The 26,100-nt window shown below is 30.8% G+C and overlaps 4 protein-coding genes across 4 annotated transcripts; 3 read left to right on the forward strand and 1 right to left on the reverse strand.

Annotated features, from left to right (window-relative positions):
- LOC129913268 (L-threonine ammonia-lyase) lies at nt 1-5,870 on the forward strand. Its single transcript, XM_055991853.1, has 7 exons — nt 1-361; nt 430-500; nt 4,471-4,567; nt 4,632-4,985; nt 5,039-5,331; nt 5,385-5,607; nt 5,669-5,870. Exons 1-7 carry the CDS (start codon nt 110-112, stop codon nt 5,801-5,803), a joined length of 1,425 nt encoding a protein of 474 aa, XP_055847828.1. The 5' UTR covers nt 1-109; the 3' UTR covers nt 5,804-5,870.
- Nucleotides 5,871-8,845: 2,975 nt separating this feature from the next.
- Nucleotides 8,846-11,824, reverse strand: LOC129913599 (radial spoke head protein 6 homolog A-like). Its single transcript, XM_055992361.1, has 3 exons — nt 11,489-11,824; nt 11,228-11,426; nt 8,846-10,472 (listed from the first exon to the last, which is right to left on the reverse strand). The coding sequence occupies exons 1-3, from the start codon at nt 11,722-11,724 to the stop codon at nt 8,916-8,918; spliced, it is 1,992 nt and encodes a 663-aa protein (XP_055848336.1). The 5' UTR covers nt 11,725-11,824; the 3' UTR covers nt 8,846-8,915.
- Nucleotides 11,825-11,920: 96 nt separating this feature from the next.
- On the forward strand, nt 11,921-14,151 carry LOC129913251 (radial spoke head protein 6 homolog A-like). The gene is made up of 3 exons (XM_055991836.1): nt 11,921-12,267; nt 12,334-12,511; nt 12,565-14,151. Exons 1-3 carry the CDS (start codon nt 12,041-12,043, stop codon nt 14,113-14,115), a joined length of 1,956 nt encoding a protein of 651 aa, XP_055847811.1. The 5' UTR covers nt 11,921-12,040; the 3' UTR covers nt 14,116-14,151.
- Nucleotides 14,152-15,628: 1,477 nt separating this feature from the next.
- Nucleotides 15,629-18,274, forward strand: LOC129913270 (phosphotriesterase-related protein-like). Its single transcript, XM_055991858.1, has 5 exons — nt 15,629-15,811; nt 17,012-17,527; nt 17,591-17,755; nt 17,819-18,036; nt 18,108-18,274. The coding sequence occupies exons 1-5, from the start codon at nt 15,793-15,795 to the stop codon at nt 18,243-18,245; spliced, it is 1,056 nt and encodes a 351-aa protein (XP_055847833.1). The 5' UTR covers nt 15,629-15,792; the 3' UTR covers nt 18,246-18,274.
- The last annotated feature ends 7,826 nt before the right edge of the window (nt 18,275-26,100 follow it).

Below are 26,100 nucleotides of genomic sequence, written 5' to 3' on the forward strand. Positions count from 1 at the left end.
TTGAAAATTGAACTAGTAACGATCAAGTCGGGAGAGTGACAAGACGCTTAATCCGTCCTTGGAATACTTTGTGAATTGATTCCGCATTTTTATTTATTTTATTAAAATAATGGCAAGTACCGAAAAAGGGACAAAACAAGCTGCTAAAAGCTCTTCTGATGAAAAGCTTAATACGTCGATGGATAAATTACAAGTCAATGTGGGAAAACAAAAATGTAGACATATCTCGGAATGTGGTTTGGAAGCCGAAGAACTACTTGATCCCTATTGTGATCCAAAAAATCCTCAGAAAATTTCATTCCACGATATCACATCAGCAGCTTTTCTTATCAAAGGAGGAATTGAAAAGACACCCTGTCCAGTGAGGATAACTTATTTATAAATATTTTTTCGGTGCATAATTTTTTATTATTGATTTCTTACGTATAGAGATCAACGTCTTCTGAAGTTTATGGAATGGATTTGTATTTAAAAAAGGATTTTCTTCAATTTACTGGAAGGTAAGTTAAGTTAAAATACGCTGGGGTATTGTTAAGCCCAGTTCTTCAATGGGGGTTATATTCAGCGTTGTGCAAATGTGCCCAATTGGGCCATTTGGCCCAAGAATTTATATTTTGGCCCCGTGCCCAGGGCCAACAGCAAATGGCCCCATTTAATGAAATTCTTTAATTAATACAGGCATTTTTACAAAATAAATTAGTTGTATTAACAATTTGATGATTTTTTAAGTAGTTATCGACTAAAGATCGATTGTCAAAATGTTTTGCGAATGCATTCACTGAAGAGAAAGGACGACAAATGATATTTCTTTTCCTTTATCTTTATATCTAGTTTAAACCTGATTGATAAAGGCTTCTGAAGTATTCAGTATTTTTATTTCATTGGGAAAAAGACTAAAATGATTTTAAAAAGTTTATGGCCAAAAAAAAAACAAAAACATTTAATTAAATCCAAAATAAATTAAATATATTAGATTGTTAAGAACCAATTTTCCTGGCCTAGTTCGGTAGTTCGGAAGCCCCGGTTGTTCGATCTTCATGAAAACAAATTTGGGGACTTTATTTATAAAGTTATATCTAACATAGAAGAAACAGTGTGGATCAAATAACTTATTCGGTCAAACCAATAGGCTGCGAGTTATAGATCAATTACAGTTTTCCAACATTGCGGAATTCGCCATTTGGTGATGAAATGATCCAAAGACCAGTTCTTAAGTTTTTCTATTACCTTCCTTTTATTAGACTATTATTATTTAGTGACCCTTTTTTGCGACCGTTTTGAGTTTCCCAACGGCAACACTGCTCAGCGTTACCGCTAAGCGACTTTAGTCGCTATAAGCGACCTTTTTGAAGCCTTAGCGACCAAGCGACGACTTTTTATTCAAAGCGACCTTTTCACCAATTTCATAATAGCGACTTTTTTTTCTAGAAATTGTATTTCTTTTTACCTCTGAATATTTAGAGCTTCAATTTCTTTTTTCGTTACGAAAGTATTCTGAACTTGTTCAGAGCGCGAATAAAATAACTGAGCAGACCGAGTTGAATGCTGAACACAAGCATTTAGCAAGTGATATTGAAAAAAAGAATTTCAAACAAATAAAATAATGGTGCAAAAGTGCAGTATTGGGTCTAGTTTTTTTTTTATTTTAATTTAAGTTTTAAATTTAATTTCTTGTTTCTGTAAAAGAAAATTTAAGGTAAATAGACAAATGTTCAGAGGCTATTCAGAGCGTGCTCCGAATGTTCTGGTTCTGTTCAGAGCTTTTTTCTGAATTGAAAAAGAAAAACGCCTACCCATAAACTCATCCATTTTACCTACCCACAACTTCAATTCAAACTCAAAGAACAAAAAGATGGAATTTTCAGTGAAATTGGAAAGGGAAAAAAATATATTGGGAAACTTGAAAGTCTTTTTTCATTTAATATTTTATCATTGTTCAAATTAAATGTTTCATACTTCAAATCTTAACGGTCCAAGCGTAGCGTCGAACTAAATTTAAGTTCCTAAAATGAAGACTGTTTTTTTTTTTGTTTCTAATTTTGTTATTTTTTTGTTGTTAATAAAAACTTTGTTTCAAGACAACTTGAGTTTATTTTTCTATGTAAAAACATATGAAAACCGTTTAGTGACCTTCTTTTTTAAATAGCGAATTCTTCGACAAAAAAGCTACTTTTTTTCAATTTTTTAGATTAGCGACTTTTAAAAATATAAACGGTAACGCTGACACTGCTTACTTGTATCTATAGACTATAGTACCTACTTATGTATGTATTTGTTTGTGTTTAACTTATTAGAAAAAATAATTAAATAAACAAAATATACCTGGTTTATGTGTTTTGATATGTGTTTTAAAAAAAAATTTTTACATGAAAAATGAAATGGCCCCTAAAATGTTGAAATGGCCCCGAAAGTGGCCCCTTATATTTATTTTCCAAGAACAACGCTGGTTATATTATCTAAAAAAAAAAAATGCATGATCTTAAACTATATGATTAAAATTCTTTTGGAAGAGTAAATTACTAAGAATTAGCAACCCAGCACTGTAAACTGATCGAAGTGTACAACATCATCTAACTTATGTCTTTACCTTTTATTAATTGAATTAAGTTTGTATTGAATTCTATAACTTTTTCGTCTTAAATGACAAAAAAGCCAAACTATCTTCAAATAGAAAGACTATTCTCTAAAAGGCCTACTGACATTATTAGGAAAGTTCAGTTCAAATATTAATTGGTTCAAAATATTGATGAAAAGGAAGTTTAGTTTGTTGAGGTATGAGAAATCTTAGCCTTGACAGAGATTTTTTTTTTTTGCAGACTATAAAATTGATAAGGAATCTAATAATGTGTCTGCGTGAGATTAAAAATGTTCATAAAATTGATATAATTATAGAGTGTTACCAAAAATAATTTACCTAAAAAAATGCTTCTGCTTAATCTTACCTCTCGAGAAATCACCTTTTATAATATAACAATTTTTAATAGTTAAGATTAAGGTCAGTTAAAAGATTATTCTTATCGCATCCTTATCCATGAAACAAGTAATTTATTTTTTTTTTCGCAACAATAATCCGGTTTGGGAATTAGTTGACAATTAATAAATTCAAGCCTTATCAATAAGTCAATGGACTTATCATGTAATGCAAATTATCATCGTAAAATAACCCCAATGCAAGCAAATTTTCCATTAAAAACAAATAGTATCAACAAGCAGGGCAAATTGTCACAAAAACGAAACAATTTTTGTTTAGCTTGCTAAATATTTCAAACTTTCTTAGTAAATAAGCTTAGAAATTTATAAGAACAATATTATATATGTAGATGGAATTTCAAAACAAACGTATTCAGCCCTGTGAGTCTCTCGTGGAAATTTTTTCATCCGGAATTTTCAAAACCATTGAGAGTTTCCCACAACATTTTCTGTAAAACTGGTTTTTAAATCGTTACCAAAATGTTATTGAAGGAAGAGGTGTCATTTCACTTAAAAAAGTTCAGAAAATGGGGAATTTTCCCAACGTGAACTACTTTTCGCCCGGAATTCTCAATAGAGAATAATTGATTTTCAATTTTTTCGGAAGAAATCTTGTTCGCGTGAAACTAAAATTATAGTTGAATTATCAGTTAATACGAGGGCAAGGTGAAAAATTCTCGGCCTGACACAGTTAAAGCAATCTCATCTGCGAAAAATTATAAATCCCAGGCTCATATGACAATTTTTAAATTTTTAACTCATTTGGTTCTGTTACAAGAATTTTTCAAAAACCATCTTGTGTTTATACCTACTCCTTAAAATTAAAAACTTATATATCGAGCAGTGATAAGAGTCTTTGTTTTTTTTGCCCTAAGTGAAATTCATTCGAAGATGATAGAAACTTAGAGAGACCTTGTTCCTTCGACCTCATGACGCACATCGAGAAAGGCTGAAAACACCAGCTACAACGCAAACCATCGAGAAGGGTTATATGATGATAATGAATAGGCGTGTTGGTGTTAAGGTTAGTCAAAGAGCTAAAACTGTGAGGAAACCCGAAGAAAGGTTTCGAAACTTCTTGCACAAAGAATTAGGCACGAAAAAGCTCTGCGCAAGGCATTTGTTTAAAAAAATAACTTTGCACCTGTTCACAAAAGTTCTTTGGATATGGGAAAACTTCAGGATTTGGGGTATGATGTACTCATTTGTTCCCGAATATAAGAAATTTTACCTCGGAAGCAATTCGGGTCCAATGAGGAATTGCAAAGGAACATAAATGAATATTCTGAGGATGATTTTTGAAAAAAAATCTTGTAACCAAAAAAAAGAGGAATATACAGCCCTTCGCCGTTGCTTTAGTTCACAGCTTTGGTTTGGGGACTTTGAGAATGTGAGGTGGAGGTAATCCATACCACTTTATATAATAACTCAGACTACAAGATATTTTTGTTTTTTGTGCATTAAAAAGTGCTGAATTTTGCCTTTTTTTCCTAATTACAGTTTCAAAGAGAGAGGTGCACGCTATGCTCTACTTTCACTTTCAGAAGAACAGAAGAAAAAAGGAGTTATTTCTGCATCTTTGGGTAATCATGCACAGGTAAGTGTTCCGGGAAGTGAATTCCTAATGAGATTAAATAAAATATTTTACGATTTCGAAACAGGGTCTCAGCTATCATGGTTGGAAATTAAATATTCCAGTCACTGTTGTAATGCCTACAGCAGCACCTATTATGAAAATTCAAAAATGTCGCAACTACAGAGCTCGTGTAATAGTCCAAGGCAAAGATATGGGTGAAGCTAAAAATGTTGCCTTGAAAATGGCACAAGATGAGAACCTAATGTACATCAATGGCTATGATCATCCACTCATAATGGCTGGTCAAGGAACAATTGGATTAGAAATATTGGATCAAGTACCAGAACCAGATGCAATTATTGTTCCAGTTGGAGGGGGTGGTCTAATTGCTGGTATTGCTACAGCTGTTAAGGCTCTTTCACCAAAAACTAAAATAATAGTAAGTTCTACATAAAAACTAATTTCAATATTAAATGATATATTGTCCGACAGGGTGTTGAATCAGAAAAATGTCCAAGTTTCACTAAGGCTCTAGAAAATTCTGGACCAATTCATATTCCAATTAAAAATACTTTGGCCGATGGCTTGGCAGTCCCAAAGGTGGGTTATAATGCTTATGCTACCGCAATGCCTCTTGTAGACAAGATGGTAGTAGTCAAAGAAGAATGGATAGCTTTGGCCATTTTGCGGCTGGTAGAAGAGGAAAAGTGTGTTGTTGAAGGAGCTGGAGCTGTGGCTTTAGGTGCTATACTTGCTGGACAATTAAATGATTTAAAGGGCAAAAAGTAAGTTTAATTCATACTCGCATCATCATGAAATTAATGCAAATCATTTTTAGGGTCGTTATACTGCTGTGTGGTGGAAATATTGACACAACAGTCTTAGGAAGATGTTTGGAACGAGGTCTAGCTGCAGAGGGCCGTCTGGTGAAATTCCATGCTCTACTGAGTGACAGTCCTGGTGGAATTCATGAAATGTGTAAACTTTTAGCTGATTTAGGAGTTTCCATCAAAGATATAATGCATGAGAGAGCATGGTTAAAAGATATTCATGCTGTTGAGGTGAGTATTTGACTATTTTACCAACCAAAAAAAGATTTAATTTTTAAAATTTTAACTCTAGGTTAAAGTGGTTTGTGAAACTCGTGACTGGTCACACAGTTTAGAACTGAAAGAAGTACTAAAAGCCAATTATGAACATGTTGAATTTACCGAAGAGCCATTGGCTATAAATGAAAATACTTTGAATAGAAAGTAATAGAATGATACTCTTAATGTACCTACACACTCATATAAAATACAATTTATAAACTATAGAAATAAAAAAAAAAATACAGTGAAAAAATATCTTCATTTATATTTGAGGATAGATATTTCAGTTTTCCAAAAAAAGGGTCACTGTGGTGTATGCGTGCCTTTTTAAAAGTTTTTTTTGTGGGAAGTTCATTTAATTTTAAATATGATTTATGTAAGTACGGAGATGTTTTTAATAGGTATATCTTTTTTTTAATATTCTTCAATATAATTCGCATAATTTAAGATAAGAGCGTGTGCGTTGGGTTGAAACAAAAACAAAAAAAAAATCGCATATGAGAGGGGATGCCTTTCCTTTTGCAAACTGCATATGCAGAAGTGGAAATTTTATTAAAAAAAAAAATGAATCAGCTGTTGTTACACTTAAAATAAATCATGCAAAATTTAAAAAAAAATAGGTTTTTTCTACAAAATTATAGTTTTGGTGAATTTTGATATTCTCGAAAACTACTCGTAAAAGACATTTATGCATCAGATTTTTAATATTTTACTAAAATTTAATAAAAGCATTGAATATTAAAAAAAAAAATACCAAGGTAAAAACTAGTTCAGGAAAGTTAGGAAAAAAGGCGTTTTGCGGAACGAAATTTAGTCAGGCTGATTTTTCTGAGCTGAAAGAACGGTAATACAAAAGCTCAAGTCCTGGTTTAAGGGACACTATCGCCACCCCATGGCAAAATCTGCCATTTTGAAAAACGAGTTTGGGTCTAATTAATTATAATTAAACCGAAAAAGTTGGTCGACCAAAGTTGTAGTAGATATAATTTTCCCTTTTTGTATATCCCTTTGACCAAACATACAAAACTTGATATCAATTTTACACTCGCAACGCTCTCGTCTCGTCGTCTTGCAATATTGTGAATCGGGCATCATGCCTGATATAATATTATATATTTTTTTGTTCATTTCTCCCAAATAAAAAAAAATTGTTAAAATAAAACTAGAATTAATTAAACCAACATTTACAAGAAGGTACTATAAAGTGGTTTTCGGCATGTTAAAGAACTCGAGTTTTCCAATAAATGTAAGTAGACTAAATTCACACTCAATTCAATAGTGAGACACTATTGTACGGTGTTGTAAATGTTGGTTTAAATATTTTTTAGCTTTATTTGAAGAACTTTTTTTAAATTGCCACTCCACCATTCTGGTTTTAACCCAACCTAACCGCTCTAGATTTTTGTGGAACCTTTTGCGGATCACCTTTAATAACAGTTTTGAAAAAAAAGGTTCACTGTGACGTATACGTACCTTTTTTCAGAGTTTGATCAGGAAGTTTGTTTAATTTCTGATAAGCAGCTGTTAAAGTACGTGTATAGGTACTAGACTGATTCAAAAAATTTTTTTTTTTTTCAAAGCATTGTTGAAAATATTGTTGGAAATGACGATAAAAAAATACTGTAACAGTTTCAGCCCTTAATGTTAACATTTAGTACCGCCGCATCGCAAATTTCTATTTCCCATACGATTTGTATGAGAAAAATTGTGTATTTGTGTTTAGATTTTTTTATCTTTATAATGGTTCATCAAAAAGGCTAGATTTAATAATTTCCTGGTATAAAATTGAACGCTCTACAAAATTGCATTTATAAAATAAAAAAAAAACGGACGCGAAAAATTAATTAAATTTTTAGTTGAAAAAATGAATAATTCAAATTTGTTGAAGAAATCTAATATGATAGTATAAGGGGTTTGAGAGTTATATTAAAGGATCTGTGAAACCAAAACACAACATAGAATACAAATATTCGAAAATTTTGCCAAATTTTTTGAAAAACCTAATAATTTCGTCAAAAAATCGGAAAAAAATGAGAAAAAATTACTTTTTATATTTTAAGGTTAAATTACTTCGAAACGCGGGGGTAAATCAAAAAAATTATTAAGAGCTTTTTTGTAGAGCGGACAATTTTATAAAAGAAAATGATTTTGTCAAGACTTTTGGATGAACCATTAAAAAGATAAACAATTCTAAACACAAATACACAATCTTTCCCATACAAATCGTATGGGAAATAGAAATTTGCGATGCGGCGGTACTAAATGTTAACATTAAGGGCTGAAACTTTTACAGTATTTTTTATCGTCATTTCCAACAATATTTTCAACAATGCTTTGAACAAAAAAAAAAAAATTTTTTTGAATCAGTCTAGTGCAGGGATGGCGAACCTTTTTACAGCCCCGTGCCATTTTAATCAAATAATTTATTTCAAGTACATTTGGCGTGCCATACAGTTTCAATCTAGTTTTTTAGTGACTACTAGAAACAGAAATAAATAATTTTAAACTACGCAGCATTTTATTTGTAAACGTTAAAATTCATTTATTTAAAATGCAAGCTGAACTGGTTAAATTTGGCAACATATTTCTAAGAGGATCCTTAATGTTATTAACTTCGAGAAATAAGTACTCACACGCTCACACTTTAGGAAAAAAAATATTTACAGACTCCAACACTTTCGAGCAGCTATATGTATCGGGAATTGATTTTCATGTTTCCATTAATTAAGATGTGATTGCATTCTTCGTCGTTTTGAAGAATTTTTGAGTCCATATCGTTCAGCTGCATTTCAATGTCTTTAATTTTCACCAATCAAATTTTGACAAGCTAAATTTATGAAAGGATTTCATATCAGTGGCGTGCCGGAAATATTTCATGGCGTGCTATTGGTTCGCCATCCCTGGTCTAGTGTATACTCCATAAGGCTACTAGATATAGATAACACTGGTCAACCCGACTTTTCCTACAATTTTTCACAATTTTCTATTAGTTCAATTTTAAAGTTCAAGTGATCTCAACTCCAAAGCTCACTGTTGTACCTGGGCGTAGCGCTTTGGAGTTGGGGTCACTTGAACTTTAAAATTGAATTATATTCAATCGCTCCACTTAAAATTAAAATAATTGTTATTATTTTTATTATTTTTTCTTCGTTATTTTTCTATTAGCCTCCGTTTTTGAAATATTACCGTTATTAAATGGAAAATAAAATCGTTCTATTTTATTGTTTTATTGAACTAAAACATTTATTGAATGAAAGCATTCTTACAAAAAAAAAAGCTTAACATGAATCTTCTTCTTCCTCTATTTCTTCTTCAGAAATTTCTTCAACAACCTTTTTCTGATGAAAACGACGCCAAGCTTCTTCCATTTCTACAGTAGGATCGAATATTTCATCAAGTCCAATTGTATCATTGTCATCTTGTATTGGAGGAAGTTGTGTTATTGTCATATTTCTGGCATTATATTTAAATCCCCAGCCAAAGTAAATAGAATCAGAATATTTATCAAATGTAAAAGAATATGCTCCTGGCCACAAATTTGAATGCAAAATTGTTAGCTGATTTATTTTATTATGAGTGCTTGAATAGCGTACTGACCAATTTTGAATATTTTGGTCGTTTTTATCTTGATTACATGGGGAAAAGAGAGTGGGATTTGAATCTTTGATTGTATTATCATTTTCTTCGATTATGTAATCTTCCTCAATGTCTGTTTCTTCGATTTCCTCTTCAGTTCTTAGGATAAAATTAGAACCTCCATTTTCTAAGGCTTGAAGAGCTTTTTTCTCATCAAAGTAAACTATACGGCCTTGTTCGAGAATATTTGGCCTAACATGTACCCAGGATGTCAAAGACCTAAGATTTTCTGGATGTGGTTTGTATTCGTTGTTTTCGATAATGAGGGCGTCATTATCTAAATCCTCCTCTTCTTCTTCATCTTCTTCATCTTCAATATCTGATTCTTCCAATTCATCTTGTGCCTCTTTTACACTCTCGCCAAAAATTTCAATTAATTCTTTTTTTGTAAGTCTTCTGTAGTAATTGTTGGGCGCCACATATGTTCCCGAAGTTATTCTAGCTATCATAGCTCTTAAATAGTTTTTCTCACTTCCTGGAAAATCAGGAAAACTAATTATATCAGCATTTAGTTCCCCTGTTAAGATTTTTTTAATTTTTCTTGATATTTTTACTTGTTCCGGATCAACAACGGGTAATTCAACCCATTCGTCAGTCAGTGAATTTACAACAAAATAAGTTCGTCGATGCAACCCGGTTCCCATAGGCTCTGGAGGAATATCAAAATTCACCTGATTCTTTAAAATTGGGATAGGCTCAAATTTATTCCTCATTTTTTTAAGATCTTCTTTTGAATAGTTTTGCCATTGTAATCCGGGAGTAAATTCTTGATCTTCTTCGTTATGCATATTTTGGAATTTCTTTTCTTGAAAGACGGTGATTTTTTCAATAATTTCTTCTCTCATTTTATCACAACGAATATCAATCTCAGATTGTATAAGCTGAGCTTCGACAATGTAATAAGACTTTCTGAGACCATAGATTTTACCCCAAAAACGTGCGTGTTGAATGTTTTGATGGAATTGAACTTTTTGTAAAGCATACGAAAGTTCAGAAATTTCTTCATCTAATAAACCAAATCCACAAAGGGTCCAATATAAGTTGAGCCGTTGAATGTTTTCATTTAGAGAAAGTTTTCGTTGTATCCTTTCAATGAGTAAAACATTTTTTGGTGTTACTTTTCGAGATTTTTTAGCATTTTTTGATACGTTTTCGATACAAACATCGTATTTAGTATCATTCTTTGATTGATCTGGAATCTGAAGGAAATTTAATTTTTATCAATTCGAATTCGAATTTCTACTGAAAATACAAGTTTGTAGGAAAAATCGTTTTAAAAGTGAAAAAGATTAGAAATTATGGAAAAGTAAAATTAAAGAAGTTCATTTTAGTGATTATCATGAAGAGTTAACGTCATTGGTAAAAAGCTATAAGACCCTTTAAGCTCGATGCCTTTTTTTACCCTCTTTAACGCAGCCATTCGATTCCTACACGGAGAAAAAAGACCAACTAAAAAAAAGCGGATTCCACATTAAATTAAGCGGATTTCTGCATGGTTTTTTGCCAAGGAATAAGTATGATAAACTGCAACTAAAGCTAAAGTCTAACCATAATTTAAAATTTTTTATTTCTTTTCGGTTTTGATGAAAATTCAATAAAAATGAAGTTAACATTAAATTAAACGGATTCCACTTATTTTAAGCGGACTTCGTATTATTTTAAGGTGGGCATCATCTAATTTTAAGGTAGTAATATCGTTTTCTATGTAATTCAAAGCCTTCCGGGTTAACATTTGACCGTTTACTTTAGTAAATTTTTTGTTTGTCTTATTTTTTTTAATTAAAACGTTCTCGGGACTTGGCAGTTTTGTTTCGCAGACTGTTAAAGGGCTGAAAAAAATTAACGCGGTTTTTTGTGATAGTTTTGTTTTTTTTTTTTGTGTGCTGACAAGAATGGTTATTAGGAAAAAATAATCACCAATCTAACACCATAGTGTAGAAAATATAATAATTACATTTTTTCTTACATTCAGTAGCTTCATGATAGATTTAGCCTTTTCAACATCTATTGGTTTAAAAGTAGCCCACGGAAAATTTTCAGGAATCCTGAACTTTTGTGCTCGCAAACTAAAACTTAATTCTTCAAAATAATCCACTATGTTTGGTGGACGTTCTTTTATTACAAGTTTAATTACATCAGCCAAATGATCAAACCTTAACGAAAATATAAGATCAATAGTATGGTAGGGAATTAGGAGAAAAACAAATAATCTTACAAACTATCACCTGTAACTGAACTTCCCTGTTGAAGAATTGATTTAACAACATTCAACTCATGTTCAATATTTGGTGGATGATGATTTTGTTTAAAAAGATGTGTTTTTGAATTTTGATAGGTGAATTCCGAGTTTGAAATGCTCAAAGGATATATTTCAGAGGGACACTTGTTCGTAGAATCTTTTTCTCCATTATCTTTTGAAATCAATGGTGATAAAGATTTGTAAAGTGGCATCTTTTTGAGAGATGTATTGATACTTGTTTTTTTCAACAAATGCCTAGGTTCCTTTTGAAATATTGAACTCCTGAGTAAATTTTTAATTTCGACTCAGAAAGTTTTGGGCACATAAACTGGCTATCTATTATTATTGCTTTTTGTTGATAACACTTATTTCAACTCTTAAACTTTCAATGGTATTTGTATTTAGTGTCCAAAAAATTGAACAACAGATAAAAAAACGAAACAATCTGAATTTCCAACTTAAAATTTAAAAAAATCATAGAATTCTTTGAGGACTTCTTCAACTAAATAAATAAAAACAGCAAAGAAAATGGCCAATTCATGTGCCTCTAGCAATGAATATCCCTCAATTTTATCATCCGTGTATTCTAAAATTAATGAAGCCATAAGGTGCAAACATTGCAAATGTCCATCGAGTTGCAACAGTTCCAAAAGTTCTTTGGAATTTCGATGTCCATCAGATGAAGTTCAAGAAATTGACTACAAAAAGTTCAAAACGATTCTTCAGCAATCTAGTTCCAGAAGTGGAGACAACCTGTAAAGAAAATTGTTTATAATTGGCCATAACTTATCCCTTCAAAAGAGTGTCTCTTCTTTTTCCAGGTTTGACCATTTGGTTGAGGTTATAAAACGCATAATTGATGAACGCCCAGTAAATGTTACGGATTATTTTGAACAATTTAGTCGCAATGTTCGAAAAAATAAACTTACTTCTGCTATTGAACCAGTCGAAAAACCGCAATTTCTTGAACGGGCTAAGTCATTTTTAGAATTTATAAGGGTTTGAGAACTAAGTTTAACATTCCAATTTAAAATAATATAAAATTATTTCAGTCCACGGATTTTCAAGAAAAATTTAGTTACATTGATGAATTTGAACCCTTTGGTGAATCAGAAATGACAATCTATCAATCATCCGATTCGGCACATGAAAAAATTCAACGTACCTTATTGGATAACGAAAATTTTCTTCAAATTCAACATTTTTTTGGATTTTGTGGCATAGGTTTAAACATCGATGAGGTATTTCAACTATCTTTATCAGTTCAGAAAGTCCAACTTCATCCGAATGTTGAAAATGCCCGTTTTTGGGGAAGAATTTTTGGCTTGCATGGATCTTATTATATTACAGAAGCAGTTCTCACTCATGTTGAAACAGCAAACCGATTAAAAGCTTTTAAAGAAAGCCTATTGGAAGATATGAAATCTTTCATATCCAAGAAGGAACATGGTGAAAATTCTGTTTCATCTGATAGTCAACTTATTCCTGGTTCTAAATGGCAGAATTTTCCACAAGAAGATTTAAAGAAAATGCAACAGTCTACTGAACCTACTCCAAAACTTCAATTTGAAGAATTATTTGATGCTCCAGAAGAACCAATAGGAATTGGATTAAATCGGAAAACATATTTTGTTACAACTTCTTTGAGTGAAGAATGGCAAGAGCTTCCTACAGTAGCACCAAGGCATGTAAAGGCTTCGAAGAAAATAAAAAAGTATTTTACTGGAGATCTTAATGTTGACTTGAGGCCACTATTTCCAGGAAGTGAAAAACACTACCTTAGAGCAATGATTGCAAGAATCACTTCTGGAACTTTTATCGCTCCTAAGAACTTCTATAGAAGAATGAGTCGAAAAGACAAAAAGTTAATGGAAGAAAGTGAGGAAGTTGATGAAGAAGATTTTGAATCAGATGAAGAAGGTGATCCTGATAATGATGATTTGATAACGAAAAATAATGATTATAAAGAGCTTTCTCTAGAGGAATTAACTTATACAAGTAATTGGGTTCATGTGAGACCTATTATTTTAAACCAAGGCCGTATACTTCATGTTAATGAGAAAACAGCTTTCGAAAATTTGGAAAAGAAAGCCATCTTAAGCATGAAAGGAAGTGCTGGCATTTATGAAGATACTGGCGAAGATGAAATTGAAGATGAAGAAATTCTTCAGGAAAAAGAAATTGGAGAAGAATATGTTCAAGAAATAGGTCCTGAACTGTTTTCTCCATGTTCAAAAGATAAAAATAAAAAAGGTATTCCATCTTGGACTTCCCGATACTCTAGTTTTTACAACGAAATAAATCAAATGATAATGATGAGGTCAAATTTATGGCCCGGTGCATATTCTATAGCATTTGAGAATTTTTCAGATTGCATTTATATTGGATGGGGTTTTAAATATGTGTCCAGATGTATTTCATTGGAAGAACTTCCGGATGTTGAAGCTTTAGATTATGCTGATACTGCTGAAGAAATAACTGATCCAACTGTTGAAATGGAAGAAAAATGGCGACAGTATCACATGAAAAAGGCTCTGCCCAAGAACAAGGAAGAAGAAATGAGTGATTTTAGTGTAGAGGTTGATTTTGATGATGAAGATTAATTAATTCTGTAATAAATATGTTTTTATTCGATAAAATAGTCTTTAAATTCTAAAAAAAAGAAACTATTTCGATATGTTACTAGTGTGCCCTGCTTCCGCAAAACAAAAAACATTCTACCCATCATTTTTTAGACTTATACTGCACAAATCATTGGCGGCGACTTGCTACAGAATTGTCACCTTCTTAAAAAAAAGACATTCTTTCATAAAAAATTAATGTATGAAGTCTTTTTATTCTTTTATTTTTATTTATTTTTAACGTTTATAAAATGTTTACAAAATTTGATTAGGGTAACCCATCAATTTTGTTTTCAAAACAATAAAACACCCTTTTAACCACGATATTCGTATTGACACTTTAGAACATTGATTTTTATCTTAAATGTAACATTGCTAAATTTCAATAGGGTACCTTTTAATTTAAAATGGGTTATAATTTTTGAATTTCATCTTTTCTTTGAAAAAAAAACACTTTCACTCAACAGCAAAAATATCAGCTGTCATTAAACTTTTTTTTTGCTCACTGTTTTGTTGACCTTTACTCCCTACCCCTCCCCTCTTCCGCAAAAAAAAAATAACATTCAACTCAAATTTTTTTATGGATTCTTTTGTTTCTTGATTTTATTTTTTCAAAAGGAAACTTTTTGTCAAACATGAGCGCCATTTTGTGTATTGTTTTTTGTACTATTTTAACTGTACTATCATAAATCATGTCAAATTAGCTTTTATGGTAGATCTTTGCTTCCGTTTTTAAAAAGTCAAGACTTTCTATAAAATTTTTAGTTTTAGCTATTCTATTATTATTTGTAATTTCAGTTGAATTCTTTAATTTTATCCGAAACATTGAATAGTAAACATTTTCTCAAAAGCCCAAAATCATAAGCTGTTAGCTTTGCGAAGGTCCTAAATATGCAATCTACACAACACACAACACACAACACAACATTAAACTTTATGTTAAATACTACGCTGGAAGTTACCGTTCACCATGGTGTATACGTACTTTTTTTTTTAATTATAAAAATCTTATATAAAGTTGATCTACATATATGTAACATCCTAACAGACTTTGTCTCTCCAAATCTTTTATGTTCCCAATATTACTTGTTACTTTAGTTTTACCCATTCCCCCCTCTAATTAAACAAAAAAATATACTTTGACCGTATACGTCAAACGAAGTCACGAAATGCAATTTTTGAGTGAAATTAGTAGCCTAATGTACCTAATTGAAAATTTCCATTTCACCAGATAAAATACATCCATGCAAAGTCACCTTTTATAAAAGTTTATTAATAACAAATTGATAACCTAATCAAATAGAAATTCTGTAATTATGCTCTATTTATTAATATAAACCACAAAAACAAAAGATATTCTGTAGATAAGATATAAAAATTTGTTTTGTAGGTTTAAAAATTGGGTATCAACAAAATGTATATACATAATGTACTTTATACTTACATACACAATACTGTACTTTAGAGGTAAAACAAGATGAAACAGAGTTTATCTTCAGTCTTGTTTATTTCTTTGTCATGAAAAGATCATTTTACTGCACAATATAAATTTGTAGCTGTGGTTTAATTCAAGTTGTGAAATAATAAGAAAATAAATTTCACTTTAAGAAAAGAAATTTTGAATAAATTTACTATAAACTAAAATACCAAGCCAGAAATATGTCAATTGTGCAAACAGGTAATATTTGATGGATAATAACTCTTTTACTTCTTGATAAAGTGTGTAGTCCAGTATTGTGAATGTTTTTTCTGAGATTCTAGGCCTAATTAATGTGAGGCAGGTTTTATTGCTTCAGACATTAGGTATACATACATTTTTTCAAGACCGGCCTTGACAAATTTTGTTTAGAGTTTGTGAAATTTAATTGGGGTGATGATCCCCTTGTGAATAACATAAAGGGAGACATATTAAAAAAATTCAATTCTTCAGTCATTCCCTTCAACTGAGCAGCGATTTCAAAAAAGTCTTGAATAGTGGAGTAACTAAAGCAAATTATTAGGGAACCCGGCCGAACAGCTCTGATTTTGATGATCTTTTTTTTCAAACATCGGTTATTAAAAATACTTTAAAGTCTATAGGTTGCCGTATTGTTTTTTAGAATTGTTTTTTTTTTTTTAATAAAACCATTTTTTTTGCTTAAATTTCATAAAATAAATGATACCAACAGATTCTCTAGGTAATTTAAGGAAAAAAAAATATATAGGAGTAAGGGCCAATCTTCCATCGCTTAAGCGATAAATGCAATTTTCTCAGAAACTGACTTCAAACACAAAAAAAAATATTTTAAACACAACTGCAACACCAACAGCATTTACATACACTTTTTTAAAAAGCCAAAATCTCATTTCTATCTGTAAAATTTAAATCTACTAAATTTAACTAAGAGTTTTTGAAAAAATGGTCCTCAACTCAGAACTTTGGAAAAAAAAATGTTATTACAAAATTTTAAATGACTTTTTTTCAAACTTTTTCGTTGTAAAATATGAATTTGTTTAAAAAAAAATTGTGAGAAAACTGCATTTATCGGCTAATTGATGGAAGATTGTCCTTCACTCCAATATATACATAGTTGTTTTCCTTAAATTGCCTAGACAATCTTCTGGCATTAGTGAATTTATAATTTAAGCAAAATTTTTGAAAAAAATTTTTTGTTCACAAAAATCTTCAATTAAATTAAAAAAATCAAAACGGCAACACCGGCAATTTTTAATCTATAGACTTTAAAGTATTTTTAATTACCGACGTTTGAGAAAAAAGATCATCAAAATCAGAGCTGTTCGGCCGGGTTCTCTAATATTTCCATTTTTTGAGCTTTAGTTACTCCACTAGAAGTTTCGAATCATCATCATCGAAACATCAAAAAATTTGTATTTCTAGTTCTTGGACCGATCAGTCCAAATCTCCTTGGACGTACATTAACCCATGAGCATTTTGAACTTAATTTTGAAAAATTCTACTGTGAACCACCAAGCGAATACAAAGAGATCTTCGAGAAAAAGATTTCTCTAGAAACTTCTGGATTTGTTCGCCAATATCCATATTCAAGTAAAGAGAATCTCAAGTTCTACGATGATGCAACACGAACTGCTGTCAAGAAAGATGTTGAATTATACAAGAAATTTGGTGGAGGAAGCATTGTTGAAAATAGTTGTCATGGTTTAATAAGAAATCTAGAATTGATGGTTGATATTCAAAAGACAACTGGAGTTAATATTATAGCTGGAACTGGTCACTATGTAAATAATCTCCAAACTCCAGGTCATTTAGCAATGACTGTGGAAGAAATGACTGATTTATATTCCAAAGAGATAATTACTGGTATTGATGTACCCAATGTTGGTCCAGTGAAATGTGGATTTATTGGAGAAGTTGGGAGTGTTTATCCTATTCATGGTGAGTTCTAATTTGTTCTCACTTCATAAGCATGAGAAATATGTATTTAAATTTAAAATTTAGATTTCGAAAAACGAGCAATCCGTGCAACAGGTGAAATCCAAGAAGTTCTAGGTTGTGGAGTATCCTTCCATCCAGGACGTGATTCAAAGGCTCCATTTGAAATTGTTCGAATGTATCTAGAAGCTGGTGGTAAACCTGAGAAATGTGTGATGTCACATTTAGAAAGTAATAATTTCTTCAGGAATGCCTACTTGTTTAAATGTTGCTTAACCACTATTTTTATATTAGGAACAATTATGGACATGGACCAACTTTTCGAATTTGCAGCTCTAGGAACTTACATGCAATATGACCTCTTTGGAGTCGAGTGTTCATTTTATCAACTTAATGCTTCAGTTGATATGCCATCTGATGCACAAAGAATAAATAATTTAATGTTGCTCATTGAAGATGGTTGGGTTGATAAGATACAAATGTCTCATGATATTCATACAAAACATCGATTGGTGAGTAATTTTTTTTTATTTTAATCGTCTTTCATTATTTCATGCATTTGATGTGGTTGATTTCTTTCAAGACTTCTTATGGTGGACATGGATATCATCATATTCACATGAATATCCTCCCAAGACTTTTTGCTAAAGGACTGACCATCGATCAAGTTGAACAAATGACAGTTACCAATCCAGCTAAATGGCTCGAGTTTAAAATATAAGGTGAAAATAAATCTTTCTCGTATTGAATGTACATACATCTTTGTACTTTATACATTTTTTTTTAATATTAAATTTGTACTTCAATAATAAAACGCGTCTATTATTTGAGATTGTTTTGTAATTTATTAAAAATAAGAGCCTTAAGTAAATAACGATGTTTTTCTGTTGTTGGTTTAATAAAAAAAAAGGTAAGAAAATAAGGCGAACTATTTTCTTTTTATATTACAAATTGTTGCTAAGATTGTGAAGTGTATTTTCATTCTTTTTAAAGAATTTACCTCAAGAATCAAAAAGACAAAAAACAATAAAAGATACAATACACTAGGGAAAAATACTACGTAAAATTTAATATGGTCATGATTGAAAAAAAAAACTTTATAAAGCATCTTTACACTAAAGTTGAAACATCTTTGATAACTCATTAAACCAACTATTTTGAGTCAACAAATAAATTGTACAAAAAATTCACGAAATGATTCGAGGTAATTATGTCGTTTTTGATTTGAATCACTCAAGGATTCACTTATTCTATACAGAGAAAAATAAACCACATAAAATAGAACAAAAAAAAATAAGATTTCTCTATGGTTTTCATCCAAAAAGGAAACTTTATTAAAACAATCGGGTTTTCCTTATTGTTTTAAAATCTGCACTTGTAGGGTTTTGCCAAGAAAAAAAAAAACGACGACTAGGCCGGGATCGAACTGAAGACTTTAAATCATTAGTCGGACACATTACCACCTGAACCAACTTGCTATAAATATATTGATCGCGATTGTTCTAGTGCCAAGTTAAAAAAAATGAATGTAATTAGAAATCCCCATGCAAAAACCTTCTTAATTGTTGATTTTAATAAGATTTCCTTATAAAACATATAGGCAAGAAAATAATAAGGCAATCTGTTAGTTTTAAGGTGGTCATATTATTGTATGTGTAAAATCCAACAAAATAGTTTGAATCGCTTCCACTCAATTCTGAAATTAGCTGCGTTCCTTTGGAAATATTTATCTACTGCTTAGTACTTAAAACTACTTTGATCTACTTTTGCTATACTGAAAAAGTAGTTCAAAGCAGCTTTAAGTACTAAGCAGTAGATAAATATTTCCAAAGGAACGCAGCTTTTTTATATCTGTATTGGTGAATAATCATATATATCATTTTTTTTTTCTTCTCTACTAGGAAATTTGGTTTGACGTTTAACTATTTAAATATTTTGAATGAAATATGTTTTGAAATCAAGAATATAATTTTTATTCTGAGAAGCGTTCTTCTGTCATGTCGGTGCAATTAAAACACTTTCAGAAGGTTTCTGAATGATTCCGGACGCTTTCGGAGAGCCATAATCCAAAAGGACAGGTGTGTTTTTTACTACCACCGGTCTTAACTGGACACAAAAAACGCCTCGGGGCTTAACCTGAAATCTTGGCAGCACTGTATATTGAATGTTTCGAAAACACAAGACACAACAAATATTTAGAGTTGTCATATTTTCGCTTTCGAGTTTTTCCTTTATTTTCATGTATGTTTTACAAAAAAAAAATACAATAATGTATGCTAGTAAACCTAGTTAAATACATTTTATCATTCCAAACGTGAGTTTTCACGTTTGTAAACAAATTCTAAACAATTTCTGAAAAAATTAGTTTGGCAGCACAGATTTAAAACTGTTCAAAAAGTTAAGCCCAGAGAAATCTCTGGGCTAAACAACTAAACCCACGGGGCTAAAGTGTTGTTGTATTTCATATGTAAATTGCTTAGCCCCGACTGCTTTTTTTTTGTCCAGTTAAGACCAGTTGTAATAAAAAACACACCTATTGTTAAAAAAAAACTAGTTACTAGTTACCAAGCAGGTTTATCCGGTTTTTGGGCGTTTTTGTCGGTAATTTTAGAGTGGCAAAATTGACAAGGTGTCAAAATTTGACAACGTCTAGTTCGCAGCTGAAGCGAAACGAAAATGTTTGAAGTCTCTAAAGTAAACAGCAAACATTTTAACAAAAAAATACCATCGGGTATTATTTGGTATAACATTTGTAAAAATAATAAAAGTACAAATCAAAAATTTCAAGAAATAATCCAGTCAAATAAGGATTTAACCTCGGAATGAATGTTAGTAGAAATTTTTTTTGCTCAATATCTTCCTTTTGCCATTCTATAACATAACTCAAAAGTCTAGAAAAATTTCATGTCCGCTTGTCGCGATTTCAAGGTCAAATCGCGAAATGGAGATTTTCAAAATTAACAAAAATAGGCTATGGTATTATATACACATACGATACATGATTTCAAGGTATTTTTTAATGCTGATTCCAAAAAATCTAAAATCAAGGCAATCTGACGTCTCTGAAAAGTTATACCTGTTTTTCATCTGTCAACCCATATTATTATAACAGTTGCAAACTTACTACCGAAAAACCCTTAAAAGTAATGGTAGCGGAATCATATTTTGCATGAGGGTTTTCATATCCATTATCATTAAGAATCAAAACAATGCAATGCAAAAAAACATTTATATCTATGACAAAATGGTATTTTTTGAGAAAAGGGGAAATTTTGGGATGTGCACTAAAAAACATCCTGGTACAATCTTGGAATTAGTGCTAATAGGCTAATTTTTTTGTTTCTATCCTTGTTTTGATATTCTATAACTTATGTCAAAAATCTAAAAAAATCTCATGACCGCAAGTTCTTATTTTCCAGGTTAAACTAAGTTAGGTGCAGATTTAAAAAAAATAATAAGAAAATTTTAGATTCTTATATGTATACCAACATAACCCATATAATTTCAAGGTATTTTTTAACGCTGATTCCAACAAAACCCACAAACAAATCAATATGACCATCCCTGAAAAGTAATGTACCTTATTCATGTTGATCTGACACAAATATCTGAAGAGTAGTTTTTCAATTTTTTCAAATCTGCACCTTATCTTCAATCCAAGAAAATTAGGACTTGCGGACATGAGATTTTTTTTAGATTTTTGAGGGTAGTTAAAGAATATCCAAACAAAAATTAAAATGAAAAAATTAGCCTATTAGCACTTATTCCTAAGATGAACAAGAATCTTCTTTAGTGCATATCCTAAAATTTGCCCCTCCATAAAAAAATACCATTATTTCGTAGGTATATATATTTTTTGTAATGGATTGTTTTGATTTTTAATAATGATGGATTCTAAAATCTTCATGCAAAATTTGGTTCATCTACCATAACTTTTAAGGGTTTTTCGGCAGTAAGTTTGCAACTGTTATAATAATATGAGTTGACAGATAAAAAACAGGTATAACTTTTTCCAGAGACGTCAGATTGTCTTGATTTTAGATTTTTTGGAATTAGCATTAAAAAATACCTTGAAATCATGTATCATATGTGTATATAATACCATAGCCTATTTTTGCTAATTTTGAAAATCTCCATTTCGCGATTTGACCTTGAAATCACGACAAGCGGACATGAGATTTTTCTAGACTTTTGAGATATGTTATAGAATGGTAAAAGCAAGATATTGAGCAAAAAAAATTTCTACTAACATTCATTCCGAGATTTACCCCTTTTTTCTCCTTATTTTACTGTGAGCCAATTTTTCAATCTTCTAATAAACAGTCTGTTAACTGTTCGACGAATAAAGTTATTAGGCTCATAAACAATCAGATAAAAACATTTAATTTTTCAATCAAGAATAATTTATTCTACAGAATAACAAAACAAAATTGTCAAATTCAAAAATATTTAAAATTAAACGTCATTTTTATTGATGATTGTTTTTGTTTTCTTGTGTTTCACTGTATTTTTTTCAAAATTCTTTCAAAACAGCTTTGACAACTGACACAATATTTTTGTTGAGATTATTCCTTAGAATAATTTTTATTCGTCTCTGAAAGAAGCAAATAGTTTTATTCTTAGGAATAAGGTATATCTGCTTGTTGAAAAATTGATTTTTTCTCTATCCTTAGGAATAAGTACTAACTGACTGTTTAACTGACTATTGAAAAATTGGCCCTGTATTAAAAATACATCCGAAAAAAGGTTTTAAAGCAAAAACAAAACAAATTCAATTTCGTTCAAGATTTTGTTAACGAAATTTTGTATATGGAGAATTTCGTTTCGCTTCAGCTCCGTACTAGGCTTTATTCGTAATAAGATTTTTCAATTCAAAAATGTTCCACATACACGACAGTGACCCAATGACTCTTAAATTCTTCCAATTCAATCACTGATGTCGAATTCCTTTCAATTGAAAAATCGAATTTTCGGCGATCTCGAAGCGAATTTTTTCTGAAAATCATGTTCCATAGAAAAAAAATTCACCTCAAACGAAGCAGAATTCGAATTTTTTTTAATCCCTCTTTTTTGAGAGATTTACACGGATTTGCACACACACTTGGAACATTTGACATTTCTCAAACGTCAAGCTGACAGTTTTCTTCGTGTGTTTGTTTATATGAGAACATCAACTTCAAATAAAGAGTAAATTTTAATTGAATATCGTATTTTTATTGCGGAAAATTATGAAATGAATAAAAAAAAAAACAATGTGCTATCAAAATATATTTTTTCCTGGCATAGTTCTTGTGAAAAAGTCAAATTACTGTGACTTTTCTTCTCGTAATTGTCATCAGAAAATGTTTTCTCTGTAAAACCACGGCGTACGGCCAAAATAATAACCTTCTACTTCATGTTCACTCAGATCTTAATAATAACTGCAATTTTCCTTTGATTCTGATTAAAATAACTTTATATTACCGAAGAAAATAAACAAAATTATTGATCAAAGGAATCTCTGGTTTAATTTTGCAGAAATTGTTTTGGTTTCAGCTTGACGTTCGTGTAAAATTGTTGTCAAATGACACACATACAATCGCAAAAAGAATTCGGTCTGTTTTCATGTTCCTTTTTAACACCAAAAATTCGATTTTTTTGAGGCGATTCAAAAAATTGAAAGGAATTCGACATGACTTTGAAACCCAATTATTTAATGTGGATTTCTAAGATCTCGTCACTTTTCATATCGCAAGAAAAAAATTCCTACCTAATAGGTATGTTGAAAAAATTTAACCAAGTGAGATTTGAAAAGAGCCTCATCTTTTTTTTAAATGTTTTATTTTTCTCTGTGTACGTCTGACCAAGTCATGCATTTAAGCGAATGCATAAAAGTAATTCTTTTACACAGCAAACATTGAAAAGAAACGTTACCAGTGGAATTTTGTCGAATATGGTGAAGAAGAATTGTCTTCGATAAAAATATGCCTCATATCTCATTAAGTCCAAGAAAGATCAATTTTCTCTCTTGAGAAGAAACAAATCGAAATGCTCAATTTGAGTGTTTTACTGTAGCGTCAGATACAAACCTACATACACGGATAGTAGATGAATATGCTCAAACTTAAATTTTCAAACATCAACCCCAACAGAAACATAGTACACTATCTTCAATTCATAATTTTGATTAAAATAATGATTTGTTGATTGAATTCTTTGGGTATCAAACAACTTAATTCAACGTGGTTGTGCCAGTATATTATTGAATTCTACGCTGTGAAGATCAACAAAGTAGAGTTAGTGCAAAGTTCAACGAATAGTTTTAGAGCTATTGGAATTCAGTGATAAACAATTTATTTAAATTAAAATACAGAATGTCAATTGTACAAACAGGTAATTCTTTCATAGTTAGGTTAATTTTAGAAACGAAATTTCAATTAAAGGAAAGAATTGCTCAAGATAAAGTTTCGAAAGAGTTAAATTTAATGATTTGATGAGAAGAAAGTCAAAAGTGCTCAATGAAATGTTTTTTTTATTATATACAGCCTTGGCCAAAAGTATTAGGCACCCCAAAAAAATTATTTTTTGAATACTGGAAGTAGGTAACTGAAGCAAATTGTACAAAACTGTATGTATTCACAGTTAGAAGGTTTCAGTATAATACTTGGGATTTCATTCTTCCCGACTTATTTAAAAAATTAGTTATAAATAAAATGCACGACTGGGTCGCACGAACTTGCTCTTAGAGTTAAAGTTGCTTAAATTTTTAAGACTTTTTATATAGAAATTTGAAAAAAAAAAAATAAAATTCGTTTTAAAAAAAAAATTAAATAAAATCTGAAATTAAATTGCCCTCCAAAACAAGTATGCAGTTTTGATTTTTATGTTAACATGCATTTTTAGAAAAAAAATTTTCAAAATCGTTAGAGCCGTTTTTTTTAAAACTAATTTTTTATAAATAATTTTTTGGAAAAAAAGTTTTAATATAAAATTGGTATGCCATTTTGTAGAAATCACTAATCAACATCTAAAAACAAAATTTCAAAAAAATTCATTGTCCCGTTTTCCAAAATTTGATTTTTCAAAAAAAAATTTTCAAAATTTTTTTAAAAATCCAAAAATCATTTTTTTGGAAATTTTATTTTTTGTTTTTGTATTTAAATTATATAAATGCTTCTTCAAAAAAAGTTTCGTTGAAATCGAACAAACACTTTCGAAGATAATCGGATTTGAAAAAAACGGTTCTATGGCAGGTACCGTTAATAATGGTTTTCAAAAAAAAATTTTTTCATTGAAAGATAGAGCTTAGCTTAAAACTAACACTTGAATTTTTTAAACAAAATCGTTGGAGCCGTTTTTGACATATTTCAATTTTACTAAAATCGTTATATGACAAGTACCGTTATTTTTGGTCCAAAAAAATTAATTCCAAAAACCCCTCTGGAGAGTCGCCAAATAACGCTACATACCAAGTTTGACATTAATCGGTCCATCCGTTTAGGCTGTAGCTCCTTATACAGACAGACAGACAGACAGACAGACAGACAGACAGACAGACAGACAGACGGACTTCCGGGACCCACTTTTTTGGCATTGTCTACCATCGTAATGTCATGGAAAAATGTTATCTGAACTTTTTTTTTTTGTACGAATGCATAACTTGATATATAGTACCTATATCGCAAGTAAAAATAGTGAAATCGGCCCAAAGCCACATTCAAACAATATGAGAACCAATGTATAAATTGTTAAAGTTGTATATATTTAAGACACCCACGTGCATAACGACTAATTTCAGCCAAAAAAAAAATGGAAGATGAAACAAATCCGCGCTTCCAGTATTCAAAAAAGCATTTTTTTGGGTGCCTACTGCCTGATACTTTTGGCCATGGCTGTATATGGTGTTTCAGAAAGAGCTATCATTTTGAACTGATCTTTATTTTTCAAACATTTGCGCAAAGAATTCCAAAGAATGTATGTATGTAAAATGGCTTCGGCATTGTCGAATCTGTGTTCCAAAAACATAAAAGAATTCGCCAAAAACATAACCATTAATTCCGCGGAATACTTTGGGTTTTCAGTCTAGATTTGAAGGCATTCGAACGTACCTATACTTTTTAAAAACAGAAGCTATTGTGTTCCGTAAAGAGCAGTCGGATGGTCTTAAATGAAAGATACTTAAAAACAGGATTACCACTTTTGAAATGGGAACTTATGTGTGGTCACCCTATTCAAATGAAAAAATTGCTACGGGAGACGGACACAATACCGAAATTTTGAATCCAGAAAACCCAGAGTCCCGAAAATCCAGAATCCAGAAAACCCAGAATCCCGAAAATTCTAAATCTCGAAAACCCGAAAAAATCCGAAAATCCAAAATCCCGAAAACCCAAAATTTTGGGGATTTTGGATTTTCGGGATTTTGCGTTTTCGGGATTTCGACCCCAACCCAATTGCTACATAATCATATTCCTCATTACAAGTTCCAATTTTAAAAGTGGCAACCCTTTTTTTTTCATTTTCAGTATTGCCTTAAATTTTAAATAACACAAATGTTAACCTATAACCTTAAGGGAAAGTTTCGACTCCACGTATTT

Source organism: Episyrphus balteatus, chromosome 3 (assembly GCF_945859705.1).
Source record: "Episyrphus balteatus chromosome 3, idEpiBalt1.1, whole genome shotgun sequence".
In the NCBI taxonomy this organism is placed as follows: Eukaryota; Metazoa; Arthropoda; class Insecta; order Diptera; family Syrphidae; genus Episyrphus; species Episyrphus balteatus.